Source organism: Mobula birostris, chromosome 29, assembly GCF_030028105.1.
Source record: "Mobula birostris isolate sMobBir1 chromosome 29, sMobBir1.hap1, whole genome shotgun sequence".
NCBI classification, from domain to species: Eukaryota; Metazoa; Chordata; class Chondrichthyes; order Myliobatiformes; family Myliobatidae; genus Mobula; species Mobula birostris.
The window spans coordinates 17,177,700-17,196,338 of record NC_092398.1 but is presented as its reverse complement, the minus strand read 5'-3'; the positions used below and the strand labels follow the sequence as shown (position 1 = coordinate 17,196,338).

General features: G+C 44.3%; 1 protein-coding gene across 1 annotated transcript in view; it reads left to right on the top strand.

The window, feature by feature from the left end:
- LOC140189902 (scavenger receptor cysteine-rich domain-containing protein DMBT1-like) overlaps nt 1–18,639 on the top strand; it is a 46,537-nt gene that overhangs the window by 22,158 nt on the left and 5,740 nt on the right. The window contains exons 6-9 of the mRNA XM_072246242.1: nt 2,913–3,227; nt 7,138–7,452; nt 10,487–10,801; nt 12,435–12,749. Of these exons, the coding sequence (XP_072102343.1) occupies nt 2,913–3,227; nt 7,138–7,452; nt 10,487–10,801; nt 12,435–12,749 (1,260 nt within the window). The remainder of the gene's footprint in view (nt 1–2,912; nt 3,228–7,137; nt 7,453–10,486; nt 10,802–12,434; nt 12,750–18,639) is intronic.

The following is an 18,639-nucleotide window of genomic DNA, read 5'->3' as shown; positions in this document are numbered from 1 at the left end:
AAGTATCTGCCCCACTGGTTCATTGCTCAGGGTAATCACACAGCATCCAACGGAATCAATCCCGAACATAGCCCCCACAATTGTGACACTCGCTTCGCCTAGTGGCTAAATATATGGGATGATAACCCACTGCCCGGCCAAACTTAAGAAATCTCATTTGGGTGGATGCTGCGCGATGTGTCCCCTGTTACAAATCAGTACCCTGAAATAACAAACAGTACACAATGTGCGATTAAACGATTAAGTTTTATAACTCTTACTTTGACTATATGGTTAGTAGAGAAACGAAATACAAAAAAAAAGGGCCCAAATCTTTTTAAACAGTTGAAGCTCATTCATAGGCCGATCGGTCCCCATCGACCTCCTCCGATCGTCGCTACCCTTCGGACCCTCGTTCCGAGTCCACCCCATCCGGCGGGCTACCAAATCTATGCATCCGCTACTTCTCTCTTCATCTCTCTCCCTCTCTCTCCGGCAAAAGCCCGCGAAATCCACTGCTTCCAGAGTGACAAGACAGGGCAACAAAATCCTGATTGGCTAACATGGGTCTAGAATTCTGTATCTCCAGCCATAACCCAAACATTGCTGCTACAGGGAAACCGTTACAATCGAAGTGAAACCTTACAGCGCGTTATATACATAAATTGTTTATTGTTCATAAACAAAAGAGAATATGCAGATACTGAACACCCAGGGTGATGCATTCAAACTATTGGAGGAACGTCAATAAGTAAGGCAGCATTTATGGAGAGGAATGAAACCTCGGCGGAGAGACTTCATCAGGACTGGAAAGGTAGCGGAAAAAAGCCCGACAAAGACGTTGGAGAGGGAGACAGGGGAAGGAGTAAAAGCTAGAAGCTATTAAATGAAGACAGATGTAGAATATCAACATCATAATCATGCGATCGTGGTCTTCGATGTGTCATGACAATGATTGTACTCGGCAATTATTTCCTACAGGTTTTTTTTGGCATTGCCTTCTTCTGCACAGTGTCTTTACAAGACGTATGTCCCCAGCCATTATCAGTATCCTTCAGAGATTGCCTTCCTGACATGAGTGGTCGCATAACCTGGACTTGTGATATGCACCAACTGCTCATACAACCATCGACCACCTAGTCCCATGGCTTTACGTGACCTTGAACGGGGGTGGGGGTGGAGGGCTACTCAAGTATTACACCTTGTCCAAGAGAGACCTGCAGGCTAACAGAGGGAAAGAGCGCCTTACCCCTCCTTCGCCCTCCACCTCGTCAATGGCTAGAGAAGAAGGAATCTGATAGGAGAGGAGCGTTTCCTCAAACGTTCTAAACTGAAAATATGAATTGGGCTAATTAAAGTGAATATACAGAAAAAAAGAAGCATTTCACGATATTAAGCGCACAAAGTAAGAACAATTGTCATATAATCGTGTTTTTGATTTGAGAGTGACGAACAACGGAACCCAGTTAGAAGATAAGAGCCGCTTCGTTATAAAACTTGTTAAGGCATGGAAAAAATCTGCTCTTAAATGAGAGTGATATCTGAAATCCTCTCCCCTGGAGAGCAGTGGATGCAATGTCATTAGATATGTTTATGGCACAGAATAATACTTTGGAGACCTGGGGACTGAGGATTATGGAGCAGCTGATACTGAAGAGCACTTGAGACCATGATCACGTTGAATAGATGATCATGCTTCATTGAACACAAAGTTAGGCTGCGTGTAGCGTATTGCTTTCGTTTTTAGTCGTCTGATTAGAGGAAGGATGTGGAGATTTCGGAGAAGGAGCAGAAACGTTTTCCTAGATGTTGCTTGGGTTAGAGGGCTTGTTCTAGAAGGAGAGGTTGGAAAGGCTAAGATTTAAAGCTCAAAAAGTTCTTAGCGAATTTATTACCAATAGAAATATATCTCATCATTACAACGTGTAACTGCAAACGGGTGAGGTAAAGGAACAGAAGGTTCACACCTAAAATAGACCAGCCAGGGTCTCATTCCCGGTGCATCATTCCGTTACTTACTTACTTAAATCACCCTTAAACGGTCATAGACAGTCGACAGTAGCTCGCCGGAGATCTCTGTCCTGGGCCAATCTTTGAAGATGTCCCCAGGTGTAGTGTACCTTCAAAGATCTTTGCGCTCCCGGGATGAGATCTTGGAAGATACTGTTGGCGTTGCTCTAGTTATGAGTTTTTACATATGGAGTTGCTAGTGCTATTTCCAACCCCTCTTTCTTTCGCAGTCGGGCTCCTTTGCTTCAGCACCACTGTCCTTCAGTCACTCCATTCCTGAGCCATCACCCGTAGAGATCTCTCCATTGCTCTCTGTTAAATCCAGTGTAACGTAGAAATAGATTCACAGGTTTGGTAAGCGAGACAGAGAACACTAACTACTAATAAGCATATTAATCATTTATTTACAAACATTTAAATAAATCGGCTAATTAACCTACCATCGCTTACGTCTTTGGACTGTGGGAGGAAACCAGAGCACCCGTAGGAAACACACTCTCTCATGCGAAGGAATGTACACATTTCTTTCAAACCGAGCAGGTGTTGAACTCCGACTCGCCGACCTGTAAAAACATTGTGCTGACCACTGCGCTACCAGGGGGTCCCCAGATCTTCTTCCTCAGTCAAGTTATGGGGCGTAGAGTCGGAGTGAAAAGGGGAAGATTTGAAAGGAATCCGGAGGACAATGTTTTCAAAACGAGCCTAGTGACTATATGGAATAAACTCCCAAAGGAGGTGGTTGAAGCATGAATTAAAAACCACTTGAGTGGAAACGTGGAAGGGAGTGTCCTGGAGTGATAAGTGTTTAACACAGAAAATTGAAAAAATGTGTGGTCATCATTGTCAGTATGAGGTCATTGTCCCGAAGGGGCTGTATCTGTGCTCTATTGTTCTATAACGGATATTCTATGACTCCATTTCAGGTTTGAAATTGAGACTGGTGGGCGGGAGAAATCGCTGTTCCGGACGACTGGAGGTCCGCTACAATAACGAGTGGGGAACAGTCTGCGACGACGATTGGTCAGCTGAAGACGCTGCAGTTGTTTGCCGACAACTCGGCTGCGGTTTCCCCGCGACTGCGCACCCAGGAACGCACTATGGACCAGGTTGTGGGACTATCTGGATGGACGATGTTGCGTGCGAAGGGAATGAAGATTTTCTCTCAACTTGCGCTTTCAGCGGATGGGGAGTGAACAACTGCCAGCACGACGAAGATGCAGGCGTGACCTGCCAATCAGGTGTGTATAATATCCTTAGAATATAGAACAGTGCAATACAGAAACAACTCCTGCGACCATGATGTTGTGCTGATCTGCTGAAACTAGTAATTAAATGCCTAACTAAACCGATCTCTTCTACTGACAAAACGCCTGTGTCTTTCCGTTATCTTCATATGCCTCTGCCTAACTAGAATCTCATTAAAGCCTTTTATCGTATCTCCCACCATCAACAATCGGGACGGCGCATTCCAGGCACACACCAAGCTCTGTGTGCGAATAAAGAATTGTCCCGCTGATCTCATTTGAACTTACATCGTCTCACCTGAAATGATATTTTGACTCTAGGAAGAAGATGCCGGCTCCCTACCTCATTTATGGCTCTCGCAAACTTGTACTTCTATCGATTCTGCCATGTTCCTTCACTGCTCCAGAGAAAACACACGTTTGTCAATCAGCTCCTTATAACACAGGCTCTCCAATCCAGGCAGCATCCTGATGAACCTCTCTAAATCTTCAACGCTCTTTCCACAGTGATTAAATCAAAATTAAATACATTAGTTCTGGTGCGGCCTGCAACTTAACTTCCTGACACTTGAAATCAGTGCCTCCACGAATAAAGGCACGCCTTCATTACCTTCCTGCCAAACCATGCAGCCACTGTCGGGGAGCGATGGACATGGACTTGATTGAAGAGATACTTATTTAAGTTGGGAGCATTAGTGATAGTGATAGATGTTGGGGAACCTTCTATACACTTCCTTTCACTTGTTCCGCCTCGTTGTTTGAGTATAACGTATGGCAAAGTAGCTATATATCTTTGCCAAAGAAGGCGTAAGGCTCTGCATCCCTCCGCTAGCCTGCAGGTCACACCCAGACAAGGCGTAGCACCTGCTTAGAGCTCAGATCGGGGTCACGTAAAGTCATTGGGAGCAGGTGGTGGATGGTCGTACATGAGCAGCTGGTGCATATCACAGGTACTGGTTATAAGGCCATTGACGCCAAGCAGACAGTCGCTGAAGGGTATTGATAATGGCTGGGGTCACCCATTTTGTAAAATCGCTGCAACATGCACAAAATGCTGCAGGAACAGCAGAGCAAACAACATCTATAGGAAAGAGTAATGAGTCGACATTTCAGACAGAGACCCTTCATCAAGACAGTTTACTCTTTTCCATAGATACTGCCCGACCCGCTGAGTTGCTCAGGCATTTTGTGTGTGTTGCTTGCATTTCCAGCACCTGCAGATTTCCGAGCCTTTGTAAAGTCGCTGCCCAGAAGGCAATGGTATCCACTTCTGTAGAAGGAAGTGCCAAGAACAATCATGGTCATGAATAGAGGAAAGAATAAGCAAAAGACAAATGGAAGACCATGATAACCCACGTAATATGACAAGACATAAAATGATGATGATGATGATGATGATGACGATAATGATGACTTTACGTGAAGAATTGCTAGGATTCCTGGACTCTTCCGAGCACTTTGATGAGACAGCTAACACAGCCGATTTTTTAGTGAATCATTTCATTGTGGCCAAGCGATGATGATACCCAAAAGCAAATCAACACTATTGTTGCTAATTAAACCGAAATAATACAGCACACTGCAAACGACCCCAAACAGTGACTATGCCTATGTTATATTAACTGCAATTAATGCCTTCTCTACCCGACTGTCTGCACCTTTACACAGTAAAGTACTACTTTTTCCTTGCTGTTTAACTCACGTGCTTCAGAAACGCCAATGACGAATTTTGTGGTGTATTTATTTTTTCAGATTTTTTTTCCAGAAAACTAAACTAATACTCTAAACATAACGACAACTGAGAAGCAATCAGGAAAATGCTATTATTACTACAGGAGCAGTGCACTGAGTAGCCACTTTGTTGGGTTACTAAATAACCCAATAACCTGACCTCTGTCTGCAACTGTTTCTGTGATTTTCACGCACAACGGTATCTAGCGTTGACAGAAGATGCTATGGAAAACAAAAAGAAACAAAAATAATTCCAGTGAACGGTGTTTCAGTGGGCCAAAATGCTTTGCTAATGAGAGAAGTCAGAGGAGAATGGCCGCACTGGTTTAAGTTGACAGGAAGGTGCCAGTAACTTAAATAACCACGTGTTACACCAGTGGTGTGCAGAAGAGCATATTTTTGCGCACAGTACTCAAACCTTGAAATGGTTTGGGTACAGCATTAGAAGACATAACGTCTTCCTAAAAGTGCCCCTAATAAAATGACTACTGAGTGCACGTTGGACTTAAAAATAACTGAAAGGAAGTAGAAGAGACTTACAAAATTCTTCAGCTTTGCGGCAGAGAACAGTTTAACTGGTTGCATAACAGACCACAGCAAGAGGCTGCAGAAGGTTGTGGACTGAATCTGTTCTATTTGCGCAGTTCTGCAGTAACCAAAATGCTCCCGTGCATTTTGAGCCTCAACGCAGTCGGAATAAAAACAGTCGAGAAAAGGTTTTCAAACCGTGAAGGATTTTCTTTGTTGTGCTGTATTTTATCATGCCCATAAATAAATTAATAAAATCAAAAGTGTGCGAGTTTTCAATTTTAATTCTGAATATTCATAGTACACATAACTAGAAAAACATTTTAGGTGTAGTGCAGGTTTCAGGCTGTGTAAAAAAATCCATATCATAGCAATGGCTTATCCGCACATTTGAAAAGAATTAGGTAGACCGTTGAGACTCAGCCAGCTGCATCAAGGGCACAAGCTCCCCACCATCGAGGACATCTTCAAGAAGGCGGCATACATCACTGAGCGCCCTCATTATCTGGAGCATGACTTTGTAACGTTATTATCTTCGGGAGGCGGTACAGGAGTCTGAAGACCGACGCTCAGCGATTCATAAGGGTCTTCTTACTCTCTGCTATCAAGTTTCTGAACGATACTTCGTGAGTTTTTTTTCTTTTTTATCTTTGTAATGTACAGTTGATTTGAGTTCATGATTGTACAAGGGAGGAGTACTGAAGTGGTTGCCTTCTTCAGTTGCAGTGTCCATACTGGACAAGTAACCCTGGCCATTGATCAGCAGATCCATATGCCCAGGATTTTTAGTTTTACCACCATAAATTCCAATTGTAGAATCTGCTTAGAAAACATCCACCACGTGCAAACCGTGGCTTCACGTGACCCTGATTGAGAGGCTAAACAGGTACTACACCTTGCCCAAGGCTCTCAGCTGCTATATTCTTCCTCTATGGATGTATGGCTGCGAGTCATGGGACATCACAAATGCAATGGAAAAAAGAATCAATGCAGCAAAGATGTGATTTCTCAGGAGAATTCTATGCATATCATATACGGGCAGGATAACCAAAGAAAAAGTTCTACAGAGAATGAAAACAAAACGTACATTACTTAAAATAAATCAGAAAACAGCAATCAAAATTCTTTGGGCACATCACGCGAAGAGAGGCATTAGTACATTTAATTACAACTAGAAGGCTGGAAGGAAAAAGAAGCAGATGCAGACAGAGATTGAAAATGACAGATGGAATAACATCACGGTTAGAAACTTGGGAGGCAACAACTACAGTTCGGAGGGTCAGGGACCGTGATGGATGGAGAGACGTGATAGCCCACGCCGAAAGGCAAGGCAGCTGAATGACGATGAATGTACAGTATATTTGCATCACACTACTGTCACAAAATAACTGATTTCAAGTCACATACGTTAGTGAAAATAAATCTGATTCTGATCCTGATAACTCGTGTGGAGTAACCTACGATCAAACTTCATGATATTACCATTATAGGAAATTCAATACATAACATGAAAAGAAGCCAAATGTACTTGCTCTGTTACAAACTGGTGATTATCTTCTCCGTGACAACCCGAAGCAAACATATAATAACAAATGACAGATCATGCTTTGAGTCTCAACTAACTACTTTTTCAATGTTGTTTCAGATGCGGCGGTGCGGCTGGTAAACGGCAGCGACACCTGTTCGGGAAGAGTGGAGGTGTATTACAATGAGACATGGGGAACAGTTTGCGACAACAATTGGGGTCCGGAAGAGGCGAAGGTTGTCTGCAATCAGATGGGCTGCGGCTCTCGCGCAAAGGAGGTGTCAGGAGCGTACTTCGGGGAAGGTAGCGGGAAAATTTGGATGGACAATGTCGCGTGCAGTGGAAGTGAATCTTCTATTGTGTATTGTTCCTTCGCCGGATGGGAAGCCCATGACTGCGCACACTATAAAGATGCTGCTGTGATTTGTAAGGAAGGTAAAAACAGTATTATTGTTATTTTCATAGAGCATTTTAGCGTTCTCTTTGGCTTAAGGTCATCATATCTGGCGGGGTTTAGTGGGGATAAGCACCCACTACCTATTAAATGCTCCCAATGGCGTTGGTTTCAAATACCCTCTGACAACCAAATTCAGCTCCTGGCCTCCACGCGTGGCCTAGTTATTAAGCCCAGCGGGACCGTTTTTTTACTGATTCAGAAAGGACAAATCCGGGTTACTAACGCCTTAAAACCAGTCACTGCTGGCAGACGGAGCTCGTATGTCATGGCTGGCAACTCAGCTAGAAGAAAGAAATCTCTGATCTCAATCCTCCGCAGTCTTGTGGTTGTATCCATTGATGGTAATGTTTCAGGAGTAAACACTGACGAAAGATCCGAAGCTTGAGTCCAACCTTGAGTTCAATGCTGACTAGCAACCCCTGCGACTCTGCAGGTGCGAAACAGTATCAGTCTCTGCCATACCTTTCGATACCTCAGTTGCGTGGAGAGTGGGTTGGTTGCTGCATGGGCAATAGCTTGCTCTCCATATCGTACTGCCCTGGTGTGCGTACTAGCTTGCGTATAACATAGACCGCAGGGTCACAACATCTATGGTCGACCCCGACCAACTGAAGTCCTCATGCATTTTACATTCGAATCAATCATGTTCAATCGCTAACTTTCTCTGTAATATGGGTGACGGAATTTATGGCTTTGTGGCTATATTTGCGGATAATCCAAATTTAGTAGTGAAAGTAGTGACGAAGCAAGGAGTCTGCAGAGGAACTCAGAAAGGTTGGGGGATAGGGCAAAGAAGTGACAGATATAATGCAGAGTAGGAAAGTATATGATCATGCACGTTCGTAGAAGGAATATCGGCGTAGATAATTTTCTAAGTGGGGAGTGGACTTAGAAATCGGAGTTGCAAAAGAACCTGAGAGGCCTAGTTCAAGATAACCTAATGATTAACTTTCATCTCGAGGGGTCTTAAGGAAGGCAATTGCAATGTTGCATTCTATTTCGACTTGCCTAGTATCAAATCGATGAACGATGTAATATTGAGCATTGCTCAGGCCACTCTAGAGTATTGTGAAAAGTTTTCAACTTCAAGGTTATTGTTATTCTACTACACATATGGATACAGCTGAACGAGGCATCATTCCTTGGGGTCAATGCGCAAAACACCGTACATATAGTCACACAAAGGAAATATACAGCAGTTACGATCCAGCACTTGCAGTCAAAAATAATATTAACACAAATCCCTGTGTGACATGGCCTGAAGCTTGACAGGTTGACTGGTGCATGTTTTACACTATAATGTTACTACACTACACGATTATAATATAGCAAGCAGTAGTATAAATAAGTGAAACAGCAGCAATCAAAGATCAAAAGTGACCAGTGCATGATGAGAGCTTGCCGGTGAGTTAGGGAGGGATAGGGGCTTAGGCCATTCAAACAGGTGTACAAGTCTAATCGCACCATATCTGATAAGTTGGCGTTGGAGAGTGTCCAGCGGAAATTTCCCAGAATGATCCCGGGATTGAAAGGGTAAACGCATGAGGGACGTTTAATGACACTTGCCCTGTACTCCTTCAAGTTTAGAAGAGTGAAGGAGGGTGGGTCTGATTGACACCTATTGAATATTGAAAGACCTAGGTAGAAAGGACGTGGAGAAAATATTTCCAATAGTGGGGAGAATCTAGGACCGGAGCGACCAGCTTCAGAAAAAATAGATGTTTATTTAGAAAAGAAACGAAGTGTAACTTCTTCAGCCAGCGGGCGGTTGGACTGTGGAAGTCGTTGGCGCAGTCAGCTGTGGGGGCCTTGTTACAGGGAACTGTATATTTAAAGCAGAGGTTGATCGTTAATGATTAGTAAGGGCGTCAAAAGTTCCGGTACGAATGCAGGAGAACAGTGTTGAGAGGAATGGTAAATCAGCCATGATAGAATGCCGCAGAAGACTCGATGGGCCAAACGCCTAGTTCTGTTCCTATGTCTTATGGTAATATGGACTAATAAATGACTTCTGACAATCAGGTCAGCTTTGTTGGCTAGGGTCTCCTTTGTGTTCTGGACGTAAAGTCATCCCGCACTTCTGAGCCAGTACATTCCGGATCTTTAGATTAAAATGCGCATTGAGTGCGTTAGGAAGTTCGAAGATGAACGAAGATTGGTAGTGTGGAGAGTGCAGAAGATTGCCAAACAACACAGCGGGGTATAGACCACGTGCAGATACGGGCGGATAAATGGCAGATGGTGTGTAAGTCTACATATCTATCCTGTTGTGCAGCAAATAGAATTGCGCACAGAACTCCAACTTTGGTGCACCGATGTTTAATAAAAATTCAACATGATTTCCCAATTGTTATACTTAGAACCTCGACCATTGGTGCCAGTCTTGATATGCCCCTTCTTCTCAGCCTATCGTCGTGATGTCATTTCATGGAGCAATGGACTTGCACCCCCAGGATAAGTCACCACATCAATGTTCAGCGGGACTGATTTTTGCTTATTTTTTATATGTCGTGCAGAATTCGTTGGAGTGGAGCTGGTTGACCAATAGTCTTCTCCCCGCACCTCCCGCGCATCTCTCTCTCTCTCTCTCTCTCTCTCTCTCACACACACACACACACACACACACACACACACACATACACGAACACCCATACTCACAACTCCCCTCCCCCCCCCCCCCCCCCGCGCGGGCGCACACACATACAGGTACCGACGCGTATATCTCTCTAGCTCACTCTTTCCCTCTCTATTTCTCGCTCCCTCTCTCAAATCCACAGAACCACGTTCACACACACTCACACACTTGCACACACACATTCACACACAGTGTTTTATTTCCAAAATCCAACCATTCAGCTCCCCTACTTTGTCTGTCTTTTTCTCTCTATACGCGCGAGCTTCACTGTTCTCGCTGTGCCTGTGTTGCCCTCTTTCTCGCACTCTTTGCCACCCTAGAGAGATGTGAACAGAATGATTGGGTTACGACCGATGTTTCTTTCAATGTTATTTCAGAATCGGCAGTGCGGCTGGTGAACGGTAGTTACGCCTGTTCTGGAAGAGTGGAGGTTTATTACGATGGAGTGTGGGGGACCGTTTGCGACGACGAGTGGGGCCCTGAAGACGCGAAGGTTGTCTGCAAACAGTTGGGCTGCGGCAGTCATGCTACAGCAAAGCGCGGAGCGTACTTCGGGAAAGGTTGCGGGAACATCTGGATGGATAATGTGGCCTGCAGTGGAATAGAATCCTCTCTTGTGTACTGCCCCTTCGCCGGTTGGGGGATCCATGACTGCGGTCATCAGCAAGATGCGGCTGTGATCTGTGAGGCAGGTAATACACCCGTGTTCATTTCATTAATCGCTATCATGGTATTCTACTTCAAATCAACATATTTTCTTTCGCTAACAAATGACCTCTCAGTCATAAAGTCATGACGGGGAGCCGCGATGGCGTATCCTGTAGCGCGACGCTATTGCAGGTCGTATCGTGGAGTTTGGAGTTCAATCCCGGAGTCCTCTGTAAGTGGTTTGTACATTCTCGCGGTAGAATGCGTGGCGTTTCTCCGGGTGCTCCGGTTTCATCCCACGGTACAAAGATGTACAGGTTAGTGATTAATTTTCAACTGTCCCGTGATTAGGCAAGGGCAAATCGGGGGTTGCTGGCAGCGTGTCTCGATGGGCCGGATGGGTATATTCCGCGTTTTTCTCTAAATAAGTAAATGAATATGGGCATTTATAGATAAATCCATGGAGTCACAGTTATACAGCCCAAATGACCCATGGCATCACGATGAATATCTGTACTTGTGACACCCCCCCCGTGTTAGCTCACACCCCCTGAACTTTTCCTCCCAATGTACCTGTCCACATGGCTTTTAAATATTGAAATTGTACCTAACTAATCTACTGCCCCTCGCAGATCGTTTTTCACCCAATGGCCACTTTGGTTGGTAAACCTGTACACTTGCATGTTAATGCAAATATCTAATCAGCCAATTACGTGGCAGCAGCTGAATGCATAAATGCATGTTGACATCGTCAAGAATTTCATTTGTTACTGAGACCAAATGATGATTTTGACCGTGGGATAATTGTTGGTGCCGGGGGGGGGGGGGGCGGTGATTGGCGTAGCAATTGAAACATGGAATTTATTCCCGAAATTGGAGCAACCGTTTACTGATGATCTGTTTGCTACTGAATGCCAGGGGTACAGCAGAGTCCAGGGTTCTCTGTCACATCTATCATATGAAACTGTAGTCCTGTTAATGGTTGGTCTGGGAAGACAGAGACTCACTGCAGGCTACAGCGATTACAATAGAGAGACAATATGAGACAATTGTCCTGTCAATGGCTGGTTTCTCAATGGGGAGGGGTGTGAGGGGTGAGGCGGGGAAGGGTAGTGGGGATAAGCTCCAGATACTTAGTAAATACTCCCAGATACGTGCGCCTCAAATAGCCTCCGATAAAGAGAAGATGCAAAGGGAGGTTACTGGTGTCTGAAAACCAGTTATCTGGTTGCCAACTCATCTCGGAGAAGGAAACTCCGATCTCAGACCTCTGCTGCTTTGCGGCTATACCTACTCATGGGGAAAGCCTCGCGAAAAAATCCTCGAGGATAAATCAGGAGTTTCTGTCCCTTGGCCAGTCCAATGTTGTGTTCATCGCTGACTAGCGACACCCGCGACTCCGTTGGTGCGAAATTGTGTCTGGCTCTGCCATTCCATTCGATTCATATGTGGCATGGAGAGGAACAGCCTGCTGCATAGGCAACAGCTTGCTCTTCATATCAAACCGCCGTGGCATGCGTACCACTAGGACCATGTTACATGCATGGTCGACCCCGACCAATCTCTAAGTTGGACCACACTGGCCACAATCAAGGAATAGTGGGGATGTTGTTAATATATTCTAATTATTATGTACTCATTTTTAATTAATTATTATAACTTTCTCTGTCATTTCAGAGATGGATATAAGGGTAGTAGGTGGCAGCGATCGTTGCTCAGGAAGATTGGAGGTCAGTTACAATGGAGAATGGGGGACCGTTTGCCATGATGGCTGGGACATGAAGGATGCCAAAGTCGTGTGTAAACAGCTCGGTTGTGGCCCTCCCACTGCAGCACTCCGGAGCGCTCACTTCGGGCAAGGGAACGGGAAAATCTGGATGGACGATGTCGCGTGTAAAGGAGAAGAGTTGTCCCTTTGGGAATGCTCCTTCCCAGGATGGGGTATTAACAACTGCGGTCACGGAGAAGATGTGGGAGTGAACTGCACGGAAGGCAAGTACATAACCTTGGAATTTTAATCTCTGATTTGCCTGTGGTATAAAGGCCGTGGTGAAATCATGTTACTTCCAATTACTGTGGTCATCTCACAATGACAATAGGCGCTGAAATGGACATTGTTGATGACGTCTGGTGTCAATGACCACCTTGTTGTCAGGTGGAAAACATCATGGCAAGTCAAAATTTTCATCATTATCTCACACACAAAATGCTGGAGGAACTGGGTTGGTCAAGCAGATTCTATAGAAAGGACTAAAGAGTGGATGTTTCAGGCCCAGACCCTTCATCAGGACTGAATTCCTCCAGCAGTTTGTATTTGTTGCTCTGGATTTCCAACTCCGTTATGGTCTGTTCCAAGGCTGGATGAGAAAGCAGAGAGGTTGGCAACGCTATCCTGTAAAAACCCAGTACTGCATTACAGAAATGCCAATAAAGCTCTAAAGATATTTCCTGAGAGGGGAAAGATACAGCAAGCTGGTGGGTGACACTTGGGGACATCGTGAAGGACCGGCCCAGGACAGAGGACTCTGGCGAGCTAATGTCGGCAGCCCATGCTTTTGTAAGATCGATAGCTTTTAACCGACCAACTCTGGATTTCCAGCATATAGATATCTCTTGCTTTACCCTTGACTCCGGTTGTAACAAGCACATAGACGGAAAATTCAGAACTCTTTGTATTTACTAAGCCACGGAGAAGATTCTTCTGGGTTTTCTCCTTCCTTTCCAGAGCTGAAAAATGACTTGTGTTTGTTCATTTTCATGGATGCTGCCTGACCTGCTGAGTTCCTCCAAAATTTTGTATGCATTACTCTGTATTTCCAGCATCTGCAGAACTTCTTATGTCTAAATAAAATGCTTGGGGAATTTTCCTAAAAATATGCGCATTAAAGATAAATCATGCCCCACATTTGCGCATCCTGGCCACACGCCAAATTCACTATATACCTGTAACTAATTTGCACTTTGTGTTACAAGAGTGCCATATGGGAGATCTGTGATGTGAAAACTTTGTGTAACACCTTGCTGTGCAATAGGTCGCCGCTAAAATGGTGATCTTTCAATCTATGTGTACACTTCATTGAAAAGTTAAATACAGCATTGCCAGAAAATAAATCATTTATAATAAATGAGGTAAGACTATTTTTGAAGGTCTGTTGGTTACGAACCCTCGGCTTTGCGACATCGCAACAAACGAAAGGCCTCTCATAATATTATTGAATTCCAACGTGGTATGTCCAATGATGCTCCCAACCTCCCTCTCTCTCTCTATCTATCTATCTATCTATAAATCTCTCTCATATTCTCTCTTCCTCTCTCTCTTTCTCAAGCAGTCTCTAAGTCTTTAACATACACTGTTTTTGTTTGCGTGTGTGTGTGTGAGACTTGTCTATCCGCTTGTGTCTGTTTGTCAGTCTGTTTTCTGTGTCACTCTCAGTCTGTATGCTTACATGAATCTCTCTCTCGCTCTGTCTCTCGCTGTCTCTATATCTCTATTTCTCTCTCTCTCTCTCTCTCTCTCTTTCAAGAATCTGATAGGAGAGTGAATGGTCATATTTGCTGAACAGAACGGAGAAGGGTTAGCATACTTATAACCATATAACAATTACAGCACGGAGACAGGCCATCTCCGCCCTTCTAGTCCATGCCGAACTCTTACTCTCATCTCGTTCCACCAACCTGCACTCAGCCCATAACCCTCCATTCCACTCCTGTCCATATAGCTATCCAATTTAACTTTAAATGACAACATCGAACCTGCCTCAGCCACTTCTGATGGAAGCTCGTTCCACACAGCTACCACTCTCTGAGTAAAGAAATTCCCCCTCATGTTACACTAAAACTTTTGCCCTTTAACTCTCAACTGACGTCCTCTTGTTTGAATCTCCCCACTCTCAATGGGAAAAACTTATCCACGTTAACTCTATCTATCCTCCTCATAATTTTAAATACCTCTATCAAGTCCTCCCTCAACTTTCTACGCTCCAACGAATAAAGACCCAACTTGTTCAACCTTTATCTGTAACTTAGGAGAAGAAACCCAGGTAACATTCGAGTAAATCTTCTCTGTACTCTCTCTATTTTGTTGACACCTTTCCTATAATTCGATGACCAGAACTGTACACAATACTCCAAATTTGGCCTTCCCAATGCCTTGTACAATTTCAACTTTACATCCCAACTCCTATACTCAATGCTCTGATTTATAAGGGCCAGCATACCAAAAGCTTTCTTCACCACCCTATCCACATGAGATTCCACCTTCAGAGAACTATGCACCATCATTCCTAGATCCCTCTGTTCTACTGCATCCTTCAATGCCCTACCATTTACCATGTATGTCCTATTTTGATTAGTCCTACCAAAACGTAACACCTCATGTTTATCAGCATTAAACTCCATCTGCCATCTTTCAGCCCACTCTTCTAACTGGCCTAAATCTATCTGCAAGCTTTGAAAAACTACTTCATTATCCACAACTCCACCTATCTTAGTATCATCTGCATACTTACTAATCCAATTTACCAACCCATCATCCAGATCATTAATATATATGACAAACAACATCGGACCCAGTACAGATCCCTAAGGCACACCACTAGACACCTGCCTCCAATCTGACAGACAGTTATCCACCACTACTCTCTGGCATCTCCCATCCAGCCACTGCTGAATCCATTTTACTACTTCAATATTAATACCTAACGATTGAACCTTCCTAACTAACCTTCCGTGTGGAACCTTGTCAAAGGTCTTCCTGAAGTCCATATAGACAACATCCACCGCTTTACCCTCGTCAACTTCCCTAGTAACCTCTTCAAAAAATTCAATAAGATTTGTCAAACATGACCTTCCACGCACAAATCCATGTTGATTGTTCCTAATCAGACCCTGTCTATCCAGATAATTATATATACCATCTCTAAGAATACTTACCATCAGTTTACCCACCAATTGCTAGGTTTACTCTTAGAACCGTTTCCTCCCATAGTGTAGAATAACTACACAACACGGAAACAAATTTCTGCCAGATTTATCTGGGCTGACCACGATGTCTCACTGTTAGTCCTAGTTGCCAGCATTTAAAGCATATTTGTCTGCTGTGTGTGACTTTATTTAATGTGGAGAGGCTGGTGCAACGATAGACACCAAACGGTTCTTGACAGATCGGAGTCAGGGACCATTGGCATGGAATACAAGACCACTGGTGACCCTGCACTGCTGCACCCTTCCTCTGCCTTCGCTGTTGTTGTAATGTGTCATCATCTTCCTCCAGCTCTGCAGCTGAGATCGTGGTTGGTTCATTCTTTTTCTGTAAACTCCCGCTTGATCTCACAGCCATGCGTGAATCTAACAGGCACCAAGCACCAGATGGCAAAACTCCGTCCAACCTCACACTCGGGATCTCAGGAACTCACAAGTCTCTCCATCACGACAAGGTGCCGCTCCCCAGAGAAGTATTGAACAGTATCTGACAATAAATGGCGCGTCGTATTCTTCACGAGATGTATTTGCACTTATTTATATAGAAGTAGCAAATTGTAATGTTGGCAGAGCAAAACGGAGTGCAAATATAGGGAGCATTCCTGTCTGAGGGACTACTGTCAAGCGAGAAGATTAATTACTGAATATTACAGAGAAAACAGAAATCAGGTGTTCACTCTTGTATGGAGCAAGGTCCTCACTGGTGGTTGCCTCACATACATGTCTCAGATATCATGGCCAGAAGCAAGAAGCAGAGGTGTACAGTTAGGGTTAGGTTTAGTAATTTGTGGTCATGCTATGTTTGCGAAACAAACGTGGCAATAATTGCGGGCTACTTTTGCACAATCCTCGCAGGCTTGATTTGATGCAAACAATGCATTCACAAGAGATTCTGCAGATGTTGTAAATCAAGAGTAACTCACAACAAATGCTAGAAGAACTCAAGAGATAAGGCAATTTGTATGGAAAATAATCAATCGTCGACGCTTCTGGCTGGAACCCTCACCAGACTGGGAAAGGTGGAGGTGGTTTGGTGCTTTGAGCAGCGGCAAATCGATGATTGGAACCCTCAGTCAGGTTCACCAATTGAATAGAAAAGGCAGCGACTCGTGGCATTTTGAAGCTTTGAGTAGCGACCAATCAGAATTCGAAATAGATTGGAAAGAATAAATTAAAGTTAGGCAGGGGCAAGTTGAGCGGCCATTGTCTGAGCGGCCTTCATTTGAGTGGTCGGAGTTAGAGTGGCGATTTTGAGGCTTAAAATCTTCGAAGCTTCACCAAGGAAAGGCTTCAGTGAGAGAAGACAAAGGAAAGCTATAGGTAGTTTTCCTCCACAGTTTGTTGTTTTTCCTTCTTTTTATTTTCTCATTTAGAACAATAAAGATATCAGGCAGGATAATGGACTGCTCCTCTTCCTGCATGCGTGAAGGCAGGGAGACCTCCATTATTCCTGGTGACTACGCCTGCGGGAAGTGCATCCAGCTGCAGTTTCTAACAATTCGCATTCAAGATTAGGAGATGGATAAATACTGGATTACTCCGAAGGCTGAGGGGATGAAATATAAGACATATAGAGATGTCGTTACATCCAAGGTGCAGTCAGTCAGGAAAGGGAAAGGAGTTAAACAGCCAATTCAGAGTATCCTATGGCCATCCCCTTCAAAAACAGGATACTGACCTAGCAGAGGAAAGTCACAGCGATCAGTTCTCTGACGCTGAGTCTAATCTTGCGACTCAGAATGGAAGGGGGGAGAACAGGCGAGTTGTAGGGAGAGGGAATTCATTGTTAGGGGAAGACAAAGAAGGTGCTATGGTTCAGAACGAGATTCCCGGATGGTACGCTGCCTCCTGGGTGGCAGAGCCCGGGCAATCTAACAATCGGGTCCTCCGTATTCTTAAGACAGAGAGGTGACAGCTGGAGGTCGTGGTGCATGTAGGCACCAATGACATAGGTAGGAAGAATGACGAGGTTCTGCAATGGGATTTCAGTGCTAGATTAAAAAGCAGAACCTCCAGAGTTTGGATCTCAGGATTGTTACATGTACCAGGTGCTAGTGCGCCCAGAAATAGAAAACTAGGCTTAATACGTAGCTAAGCAGTTGGTGTAGGAGGGAGGTCATATGATTTTGGATCATTGAGCCCTCTTTTAGGAAACGTGGGACCTATATGGAAAAGGCTGCTTGCACCTGAACTGGAAGGGGACTAATATCATAGAGGGAAGATTTGCTAGTGCTGCATGGGTTTAAACTAGAGTTGTAGGGGCATGGGAACCATTGTGCCCGAACAGTTAGTGAAGTTGTGGAGACAGATATTGTTAGGACCTACGACAAAATCAGGAATCGAACCTTCGAGCATTGTGTGACTAATTTCCTGAGTAGCGTACTTCAATGCAACAAGTATCGTAGGAAATTCAGATGAGCTCAGGGCAAGGATAAACACCTGGAATTATGTTATGGTAGACGTTAGTGAGACTTGGTTGCAGGAGGGGCAGAACTGGCAGCCCAATATACTGGGCGTCGGTTGTTTAAGACAGAGAGGGAGGGGGTAGAAGAGTAGGGGTGGGGTTTTACTAGTCAGGGAGAATGTCACGGAAATGCTCAAATGTCAAGACAGTCTGGAGAACTCGTCAAGTGAGGCGTTATGGGTGGAACTGAGAAATAAAAAAAGGTACGACGCTATTAATAGGGTGATTTAGAGTGATTTAGAGGCAAACTAAATTAGACTTGGTTTCACTCCAAATTAGAGCCACCAGGATAGGTCTTACACAGTGAACGGTAGGGCACTGAGTAATAAGGTTGAAAGGGTCAGAAAAATCTACAAGTAGGGTAAATTTGGAAGTTCGTAGATTGAGATGAGATTTGAAAGAGGTATACAGAATCACGAGAGGTATAGATAGGGTAAA